General features: G+C 50.0%; 1 protein-coding gene across 1 annotated transcript in view; it reads right to left on the reverse strand.

Annotated features, from left to right (window-relative positions):
• The window catches only part of gtpbp2b (GTP binding protein 2b), a 163,205-nt gene extending 151,971 nt beyond the window's left edge, over positions 1 to 11,234 (reverse strand). The window contains exon 1 of the mRNA XM_072500357.1: positions 10,909 to 11,234. Coding sequence (XP_072356458.1) covers positions 10,909 to 11,214 — 306 coding nt within the window. The 5' untranslated portion in view covers positions 11,215 to 11,234. The remainder of the gene's footprint in view (positions 1 to 10,908) is intronic.
• Positions 11,235 to 11,493: the final 259 nt, after the last annotated feature.

Raw genomic sequence — 11,493 nt, forward strand, 5'->3', positions numbered from 1 at the left:
CATGGGTGGGGGGTGGTAAGGTGTCAGATATATATAGGGAAATGAGGGACGAAGGGGAGACTATGGTAGATGAACTAAAAGGGAAATGGGAAGAAGAGCTGGGGGAGGAGATCGAGGGGGGGCTGTGGGCAGATGCCCTAAGCAGGGTAAACTCGTCGTCCTCGTGTGCCAGGCTAAGCCTGATTCAGTTTAAGGTATTACACAGGGCGCATATGACTGGAGCACGGCTCAGTAAATTTTTTGGGGTGGAGGATAGGTGTGCGAGGTGCTCGAGAAGCCCAGCGAATCATACCCATATGTTTTGGTCATGCCCGACACTACAGGGGTTTTGGATGGGGGTGACAAAGGTGCTTTCAAAAGTAGTAGGGGTCCGGGTCGAACCAAGCTGGGGGTTGGCTATATTTGGGGTTGCACAAGAGCCGGGAGTGCAGGAGGCGAGAGAGGCCGATGTTTTGGCCTTTGCGTCCCTAGTAGCCCGGCGCAGGGTATTGCTAATGTGGAAAGAAGCCAAGCCCCCGGGGGTGGAGACCTGGATAAATGACATGGCGGGGTTTATAAAGCCAGAGCGGATTAAGTTCGTTCTAAGGGGGTCGGCTCAAGGGTTCACCAGGCGGTGGCAACCGTTCGTCGAATACCTCGCAGAAAGATAGACGGAATGGGAAAAAGAAGGCAGCAGCAGCAGCCCAGGATCGGGGGGGGGAAGGAGGAGGAACCAGAAGGACTCTCAGGGTTGTTAATATATACTGTATAATATGTATAGGTCGTTGCTACAGATAATTATATATTGGACTGTTAAATTATATTTTTGGAGAGTGTTACTTGTGATAAGGCAGTTGCCAATTAGGGTTAGTTTTAATTTTTGTTATTTATTATTGATTCATTCATTTTTTGTTTATAAAATAGGTCATTGTTATTTGTGTTGTTATAATATTGTGTAAAGGATGCACAATGTACTGTGTTGGTTGACCAAAAATTTTCAATAAAATATTTACAAAAAAAAAAAGGGTTATTGGGTTACGGGGATAGGGTGGAAGTGAGGGCTTAAGGGGGTTGGTGCAGACTCGATGGGCCGAATGGCCTCCTTCTGCACTGTATGTTCTATGTTCAAGTTTTAGACTCCCCTACCTTTGGGAAAGGATGTTGACTATCTAACTACCTTATCTATGCTCCTCATTATTTTATAGACCAGTTGAAGGTCTCCTGCGGTGAAGAGGTCTTGCTCGAACTTGTGCATGAAGAGGTTGACATATTGAGGAGCGAACTTGTACCCATGGCTGTTCCGTGTGTCTGAATGAAGAACTGGCTATCGAAGGTGGAGACGTTGCGGTCCAGGATGAAGCGGATGTGTTGTAGTCCCTGGATGCTGAGTTTCTGTAAGAAGTCAGTGGTGTTGCAACAGAAGCTGGTTTAAGGATGCTCTCGATGTATCCAGAGAGGTTCTCACACAGGGTCCCGTTGCCTGATAAGATGGGACAGCCGAGTGTGTTGGCTTTGTGTATCGTCAGGAGGCAGTGGAGATCAGACAACAGAACTACATCGCCTACATGCGCACAAAGAACAGGAAACTTGAGAAACTTGGCATCCCCACCAGTAACAATCAAGCCTCCCCGGTACCACAGTTAATAATAATAATCGCTTATTGTCACAAGTAGGCTTCAATGAAGTTATTGTGAAAAGCCCCGAGTCGCCACATTCGGGCGCCTGTTCGGGGAGGCCGGTACAGGAATTGAACCCGTGCTGCTGGCCTTGTTCTGCATTACAAGCCAGCTGTTTAACCCACTGTGCTAAACCAGTTGCAACCAGTACCACTACAGGAAAGTGCAATGTCGGACTACACCCTTCAACCAGACAAAATCCAAGTTCTCAGCCAAGGGCGCAATTTCTGCACCACCACCAAAATGGGCCCCCTCTCGTGGCAGACACAGAGGAATTCATCAGGCGAATAGGCTCCAGGAGTTCTCCCACAAACCCCAAGATCTCGACAGCAAACCCAATCAGGCAAACAATGTAACGGAACAGCCAACAGAGGGATCCGCAGTGCAGCAACCAAAGAGGAAAGAGTCAATTTGGACTCCTCCGGAAGCTCGCAGCCCTACAGTTACCCGCTGATCGATCAAAGAACACACCCGCCAACTCAACAGACTGATCAAAACCTTTGATTCAGACCTTCAGAGCATTCTACGTGCTCTCGCCAGCGTACTCCCCAAGTTGGAGACCTCTACAGCCTCCGGAAAATACACAAGGCCAACACACCCTGGCCGTCCCATCATACCAGGCAACGGGAACCCATGTGAGAACCTCTCTGGCTACATCAAGGGCATCCTGAAACCCACCGTACAAGGAACGCCCAGCTTCTGTCGCGACACTAAGGACTTCTTACAGGAACTCAGCACACATGGACCAGTTGAACCAGGAACACTCATCACATCTCGGCACCCTACACCAGCACCTCCCATGACTACGGCATTGCTGCAACAGCCTCTGTACTCAACACCGACAACAACAAATCTCCAGACGCAATCCTACAACTCATCCGCTTCATCCTGGACAACAACGTCTTCACCTTCGACAACCAGTTCTTCATCCAGACACACGGAACAGCCACGGGGACCAACTTCACACCTCAATATGCGAAAAACCCCACTGACCCCCTCAGAGGACACAACTTTGCCATCCAGTACTTCTCCGGAGCGGAGCAACTACGACATCTTCTTCAGAGCTTTCAACATGTCATCGATGATGACGAACATCTAGCCATGGCTATCCTCACACCTCCAGTACTTGCCTTCAAGATACATAGATACATACATACATAGAATTTACAGTGCAGAAGGAGGCCATTCAGCCCATCGAGTCTGCACCGGCTCTTGGAAAGAGCACCCGACCCAAGTCCACACCTCCACCCTATCCCCATAACCCAGTAACCCCACCCAGCACTAAGGGCAATTTTGGACACCAAGGGCAATTTAGCTTGGCCAATCCACCTAACCTGCACATCTTTGGACTGTGGGAGGAAACCGGAGCACCCGGAGGAAACCCACGCAGACACGGGGAGAACATGCAGACTCCGCACAGACAGTGACCCAGCGGGGAATTGAACCTGGGACCCTGGAGCTGTGAAACAATTGTGCTAACCAGCATGCTACCGTGCTGCCCTAACAACCGTCTAACCTCAAACGGACCAATGTTCGCAGCAAACTACCTAGCCTTCAGGAGAACAGCGACCACAACACCACACAACCATGCCACGGTAACCTCTGCAAGACATGCCGGATCGTCGACATAGACACCACCATTACACATGAGAACACCCCCACCAGGCACGCGGTACATATTCATGTGACTCGGCCAACGTTGTCTACCTCATACGCTGCAGGAAAGGATGTCCCGAAGCATGGTACATTGGCGAGACATTGCAGACGCTGCGACAACGGATGAACGGACACCACGCAACAATTGCCAGGCAGGAGTGTTCCCTTCCAGCCGGGGAACACTTCAGCAGTCAAGGGCATTCAGCCTCCGATCTTCTGATAAACATTCTCCAAGGCGGCTCGGGTCTGCAGAACCCTACTTATTGTCCTGGCTTGAGATAATTCACACCTTGATTACCTGTGATCATCACTCACTTCACTCACACGGTTTGTTCCTGGAAAGATTTGTTTACCTGTAAAGACTCACATTCCAACCTTTCTTTACATTCTAATCTGTAATTATCCTGCGATTGAATGAAAAATGCTGTGATTCTGAACCTGCCTCCACTTCACCTGATGAAGGAGCAGCGCTCCGAAAGCTTGTGATTTCAAATAAACCTGTTGGACTTTAACCTGGTGCTGTGAGACTTCTTACTGCAGGTCAGGGGATGAGAGAAGGAAGTTAAAAAATACACCATCTGCTTTAACAGTAAACAACTCCAGCTCAATGTGCTCAGTGTTGTCTATATTTAGGAGATTTAGAATGCAGTATATACTTTTGCAATGTTCGCTCTGCATCATTACCCCGGATTGCTCGAGAAACCACTTCCTTCTGCCATTTACCAGGCAGGACACCAGGTCTGAGCTCAGAATACCCAACAAAAACTGACTGGAGCAGAGAGGTTTCATTAATTCATTACTTAGTCAACAAATGAGTGTTTTGGTGCAAGTTACATTGCAACTCAAGTCTTCGGCCTGCAAATACATTGGTTGAATAAAACACCAATATTATTATTTCATTTCAATGTTCATACCAGCAATAAAGTATCTGTGGCAACATTGTCACAGTGTCACTAATCCATCAGCTTTGGGATCAAATTTAACACCATGAATCATTCCAACCGGGATATTAAACCAGAGAGTGACAGGCAGATAGGAATCAACATATCAAATGAGAAGAATGGTTTCCTGCTGCCCCTCTTATCAATGTATCAAAGCTCTTGTGGGGGTATTTACTCATTCCTATAGGTCCCTCACATGACTATTGGGGAATTTGGGGGGGGGGGGGGGGGGGGGGGGGGGGGGGAATGTAGTCATAAATGGGGGAATAGACACTGTTCTCGGTGACCAGGAACCCGAAGGTTGCATTGCCTGCCTGGTGCCAGGGCTCGGGATCTCATTTGGGTTGCAGAGGAACGTAATAATAATAATAATCGCTTACTGTTACAAGTAGACTTCAATGAAGTTACTGTGAAAAGCCCCTCGTCGCCACATTCCGGTGCCTGTTCGGGGAGGCCGGTACAGGAATTGAACCCGTGCTGCTGGCCTTGTTCTGCATTACAAGCCAGATGTTTAGCCCACTGTGCTAAACCAGCCCACAACTTGGAGTGGGAGGGTAAAGATCCAGTTGTCGTGGTCCACGTTGGTACCAATGACATAGGTACAACAAGAAGGGGAGGCGGTGGCATAGTGATATTGTCGCTCTGGGGACCTGCGTTCAAATCCCACCACGGCAGATGGTGAAATTTGAATTTACTGAAATCTGAAATGAAAAGTCTAATTATGACCAAGAAACCATTGCCGATTGTCGTAAAAACCCATCTGGTTCGCTAGTGTCCTTTAGGGAAGGAAATCTGCCGTCCTTACCTGGTCCAGACCCACAGCAATGTACAGCAAGGTTGACTCTTAATTGCCCCCCACTGAAATGGTCTAGCAAGCCACTCAGTTCAAGGGCAATTAGGGATGGGCAACAGATTATCATCATAGAATTTACAGTGCAGAAGGAGGCCATTCGGCCCATCGGGTCTGCACCGGCTCTTGGAAAGAGCACCCTACCCAAGGTCAACACCTCCACCCTATCCCCATAACCCAGTAACCCCACCCAACACTAAGGGCAATTTTGGACACTAAGGGCAATTTATCATGGCCAATCCACCTACCCTGCACATCTTTGGACTGTGGGAGGAAACCGGAGCACCCGGAGGAAACCCACGCAGACACGGGGAGGATGTGCAGACTCCGCACAGACAGTGACCCAAGCCGGAATCGAACCCGGGACCCTGGGGCTGTGAAGCAATTGTGCTAGCCACAATGCTAACGTGCTGCTGTGGGTGTTGCTGCGGGCCGAGCCAGCGACACCCACATCCCAAGAACAAATTAAAAAATAGTGGTCCTGCTGAAGGAATATGAGCAGCTAGGGTCTAAATTAATGAACAGAAACAAAATGGTAATAATCTCTGGATTACTACCTGACCACGAGTTAATTGGCACAGGGTCAATGAGATAGGGAGGTAAATGCGTGGCTCAAAAGTTGGTGTGGGCGAATTCATGGAATATTGGCACCAGTACTGAGGAAGAGGAGAGCTGTTCTGATGGGACGGTCTTCACCTGAATCAAGCTGGGACCAGAGAGGAGTAATCTATTGGTCCCCAAACAGCGGTTCTGCAGTGAGGCACAATATAAACCAGGAAATACTGGGAGCTTGCAAGAAATGTATGACAATAACCATGGGTGATTTTAATATGCACATAAGGCTGGAGGAAATTGGCAAGGGGAGTCTGGAGGAAGAGTTAATTGAATGTATTAGAGACAGTTTCCTGGAACAGTATGTTGTGCAACCAACCATCGAGCTGTTTTTTCTGGATTTGGTATTGTGTAATGAGGGGGGATTAATTGCTGACCTCATAGTTAAGGATCCACTAGGGAGGAGTGACCATAGTATGGGAGAATTGAAGATTCAGTTGGGGGGCGAGAAATTAATTCCAGTGTTCTGGAATTAAACAAATGTCATTACATCGGCATGAAGACAGATTTGGGCCGTATAGACGGGACAGGAAGGCTAAAAGGTCGGACAGCTGATGGGCAGTGGCAGTTGTTTAAGGTGATCCTCAATTCCTCACAACTAAAATATATCCCAGTGACGAAGAAAGATGGAAAGAGGGGAAAAAAACATCCATGGCGAAACAAGGAGGTCAAGGACATTATAAAGATAAAAACTAAGTTATATCATATTGCAAAGTGCAGGGGCAGGCTGGAAGATTGGGAAACTTTCAAACATAAATAAAGGTTACTAAAGAACGACGGTAAATCACGAAAGAAAACTAGCGCAAAATATCAAAAAGGATCGCAAAAGCTTCTATATGTATATAAAAGGGAGGAGAGGCGCTAAAGTGAATGTTGGTCCCTTGGAAGATGAAACCAGAGAGTTAATAGTGGGGAACACAGAAATGGCTGAGATGCTAAATCAATGCTTTGCCTCAGTTTTCACAGTGGAGGACACTAGTACCATTCCTATAGGAACAGGCATTTCAGAGGTAATAGAAAGGGTGGAACTTAGAACAATCAACATCAATAGGGAAACGGTCCTCAACAAACTATTGGGACTGAGGGCAGACAAGTCCCCAGGGCCTGATGGCCAACATCCGAGGGTGTTAAAGGTAGTGGCAGAAGAGATAGAGGATGCATTGGTTATAATATTCCCAAAATTTCCCTGACACCGGAAAGATTCCAGTGGACTGGAAAAATGCTAACGTTACGCCCTTATTCAAAAAGGGAGGGATGCAGAATGTGGGAAATTACAGACCAGTTGGCTTAACATTTGTTGTTGGGGAATTGTTCGAATCAATTATTAAGGATGTAATATCAGGTCATTTTGAAAGTCAAAACGCAATCCATCAGTCAGCATGGTTTTATGAAGGGCAAATCGTGTTTGACAAACTTGCCAGTGTGCTTCGAAGATGTAACAAGCAAAGTAGATAATGGGGATCCTGTAGATGTAGTACATCTGGAGTCCAGAAGGCGTTTGATAAGGTGCTGCACAGAAGGTTATTCACATGGTGACATCACTTGGGATTAGGGTTAATTTATCAGCTTGGATAGAAGATTGGGTGGCACGGTAGCACAGTGGTAAGTATTTCAAATTTGCCAATACATCCTTCCTCAGAACATCTACCTCCTCCAGCCTACCCGCCTGTATCACACTCTCATCTTCAAAAATATTGCCCCTCTCCTTGGTGAACACTGAAGAAAAGTATTCATTCAACGCCTCTCCTATCTCTTCTGACTCCATGCACAAGTTCCCACTACTGTCCTTGACCGGCCCTAACCTCACCCTGGTCATTCTTTTATTTCTCACACAAGAGTAAAAAGCCTTGGGGTTTTCCTTGATCCAACCCGCCAAGGACTTCTCATGCCCCCTCCTAGTTCTCCCAAGTCACTTTTTTCAGCTCATTCCTTGCTACCTTGTAACCCTCAAGCGACCGAACTGAACCTTGTTTTCTCATCCTTACATACTCTTCCTTTTTCCTCTTGACAAGACATTCAACCTCTTTTGTGAACCATGGTTCCTTCACACGGCCTGACAGGGACATACCTATCAAGGGCACGCAATATTTGTTCCTTGAACAAGCTCCACTTTTCATTTGTGCCTTTCCCTGACAGTTTCTGTTCCCATCTTATGCTCCCTAATTCTTGCCTATTCGCATCATAATTACCCCTCCCCAATTATAAACTTTGCCCTGCCATATGGCCCTATCCCTCTCCATTGCAACAGTGAGAGACACCGAATTGTGGTCACGATCTCCAAAGTGCTCTCCCACAAACAAATCAAACACTTGGCCTGGTTCATTACCCAGTACCAAATCCAATGTGGGCCCCCCCTCTTGTCGGCCTATCCACATATTGTGTCAGGAAACTCTCCTGCACACACTGTACAAAAACTGCCCCATCCGAACTGTTCGACCTATAGAGGTTCCAATCAATATTTGGAAAGTTAAAGTCACCCATGACAACTACCCTGAGACCTCCGCACCTATCCATAATCTGTTTTGCAATTTCTTCCTCCACATCTCTATTACTATTTGGGGGCCTATAGAAAACTCCCAACAACGTGACCGCTCCTTTCCTATTTCTAACTTCGGCCCATATTACCTCAGTGGGCAGATCCCCTTCAAACTGCCTTTCTGCAGCCGTTAAACTATCCTTGATTAACAATGCTACTCCTCCACCCCTACTCTTACTGAAACACCTTTACCCCGGAACTTCCAACAACCACTCCTGTCTTTGTTCTAACCATGTCTCCATAATGGCCACAACATTGTAGTCCCAGGTACCAATCCACGCTCCAAGTTCAGCTACCTTATTCCGGATTCTCCTTGCATTGAAGTAGACACACTTCAACCCAGCTTCCAGTCTGCCGGTACACTCCTGCAACCTTGATACCCTCCTCAGTACCTCACTACTCTCAACACTGGCTTCTGGAACACAGCTCGTTTTCCCAGCCCCCTGACAAATTAGTTTAAGTCCCCCCCCCCGAAGAGCCATAGCGAATTTCCCTCCCAGGATATTGGTGCCCCTCTGGTTCAGGTGCAAACCGTCCTGTCTGTACAGGTCCCACCTTCCCCAGAATGTGCTCCAATTATCCACGTAACTGAAACCCTCCCTCCTACACCATCCCCGCAGCCACATGTCTATCTGCACTCTCTCCCTGCTCCTCAACTCGCTAGCACGTGGCACCAGCAACAAATCAGAGATGACATGGTTTGTCCTGGCTCTCAGCTTCCATCCTAGCTCCCTAAATTCCTGTTTTCAATCCCCGTCTCTTCTCTTACCCATGTCGTTGGTACCAATGTGTACCACGACTTGTGACTGTTCCCCCTCCTCCTTAAGGATTCTGAAAACACGGTCCTAGACGTCACGGATCCTGGCACCCGGGAGGCAACATATCATCCGTGAGTCTCTTTTGTTGCCACAGAACCGTCTATCTGTCCCTCTAACTATCGAGTCCCCAATAACATTTGCTCTCCTGCTCTCCCTCCTTCCCTTCTGAGCCACAGGGACGGACTCAGTGCTGGAGATCTGTTCACCGTGGCTTACCCCTGGTAGGCCGTCCCCAACAGTATCCAAAATGGTATAGTTGTTACTGAGGGGAACAACCACAGAGGATCCCTGCACTGACTGCTTCCTCCCAGCCCCTCTCACCGTTTTCCATCTACCTTGATTCTTCGGAGTAACTACATCCCTGAAGCTACTATCTATGACCAACTCTGACTTCCGAATGATCCGAAGTTCATCCAGCTCCTTGACACGGTTTCTGAAGAGCTGGAGATGGGTGCACTTCCCACAAGTGAAATCAGCAGGGACACTGACGGTGTCCCTCACCTCAAACATTCTACAGGAGGAACATTGCACTGCCTTCCCTGCCATCATTATTATTATTATTATTAATAATTGCCGACTCCTACGCCTCGTTTTTATGTTCTGAGAAGGAACTATTCTGCCGAATTCCACCTTCCGGCTCTTGACCTGTAGCCCTGTGGGTAACAGCACCTCAAGCACAAATCCTGTATTCTCAATTAATAAGGGGATTTCTTGAATGATAAGGGGTTATGGGGGGGAAGGCAGGAAAATGGGGATGAGAAACATAATAGCCATGATCGAATGGCAGAACACATTCGATGGGCCGAACTGTTTAAATTTGCTCCGATATCTTATGGTCTTTTAAAAAATAAATATAGTGCACCCAATTCATTTTTTTCCAATTAAGGGGCAATTTAGCGTGTTCAATCCACCTACCCTGCACATCTTTGGGTTGTGGGGGAGAAACCCACGCAAACATGGGGAGAATGTGCAAACTCCACACAGTGACCCAGAGCCGGGATCGAACCTGGGACCTTGGCATCGTGAGGCAACAGGGCTAACCCACTGCGCCACCGTGCTGCCCATATCTTATGGTCTTATGAAGGGGTTGTGTCTGAATAGGTCTGTGTACACCTCTGTTTACTTACACCCACAAGCTCATTGACCCTGGACACACACACAATGCAAATCCATCCTGAACATGACCATTGATTTGCCAGCTGCTGGCACATCGGCAATGCAGTAAAACAGTGAGGTCTAAAACAGTAACAAGACTGAGAAAGCAGAGTGAGCCTTTCTGGAAGGCAGTCAGAATACAGCTGGAGATTGTGGTCACAGAGTGACTCAAGTATTAACAGCATCGCTGATGTTTACTAACATCAGCTGACAGTCAGCCGAGAGCGATCCAAACCTCTCCCAGTCTCACACTGCACTCAAAACAAAACCAAACATCACAGTCCTGGCAACCCGGGTCTAGTCCAGAGGCACCCCCATACCGAGGGCTCCCTCACACCGAGGGCACCCTCACCCCCATACCGAGGGCTCCCTCACACCGAGGGCACCCTCACCCCCATACCGAGGGCTCCCTCACACCGAGGGCACCCTCACCCCCATACCGAGGGCTCCCTCACCCCCATACCGAGGGCACCCTCACCCCCATACCGAGGGCTCCTCACACCCCCCAGGCCCCCCCCCCCTCCTCACACCCCCCAGGCCCCCCCCCCCTCCTCACACCCCCCAGGCCCCCCCCCCCTCCTCACACCCCCCAGCCCCCCCCCCCCCCTCCTCACACCCCCCCTCCTCACACCCCCCCACCCCCTCACCCCCCGGCCCCCCCTCACCCCCGGCCCGCCTCTCTTACCTCTGGCGGGAGGAAGGGGGGGTTGTTGCGGCCCCGCGGGCGGCTCCTGACTTTCTTGTGCGAGGCCCTGGGGACGGCGGGCGGGTTCTTGTTGTGTTTGTGCAGCGGGCCGGCCGGCGGAGGCCCGGCCGCGGGTGGCGGCGCCGAGGCGGGTCCCCGGGCGGAGGCCCGGCCGCGGGCGGGGGGGCGGCTGCAGCCGGCGGCAGCGGGAGGCCCCGGACCCCCGCCGCCGGGCCCCCCGGGCGGCGCCGCCCCTGCGCCCGGGCCCGGGAAACCCCCGAACAGCTCGCTCAGCCGCGGCTCCATGACAACCGCGCGCGCCGCCGCCGCTCAAATCCCAACCGCCGCGGCTGGCCGTCCCGGCACGACTGCGCCTGCGCGCGCCACAGCCGCCATCGGCCGGTCACCGTCGCCGCGCAGGCGCGGGCGGCGCGCCGCTGACGTCTTCCACTGTTGGAGGCCCGCCGGCATTGCGCAGGTCCGGCGCGGAGGCCTCTGGGAGTTGAAGTTCCTCTCTGGCCCAGGGGTTGCATCAAGAGGACCAACTTGCATTTGGATGGCGCCAGTCACTTGGAATTGCACAAT

The sequence above is a fragment of the Scyliorhinus torazame genome, chromosome 4 (assembly GCF_047496885.1).
Source record: "Scyliorhinus torazame isolate Kashiwa2021f chromosome 4, sScyTor2.1, whole genome shotgun sequence".
Classification (NCBI taxonomy): domain Eukaryota; kingdom Metazoa; phylum Chordata; class Chondrichthyes; order Carcharhiniformes; family Scyliorhinidae; genus Scyliorhinus; species Scyliorhinus torazame.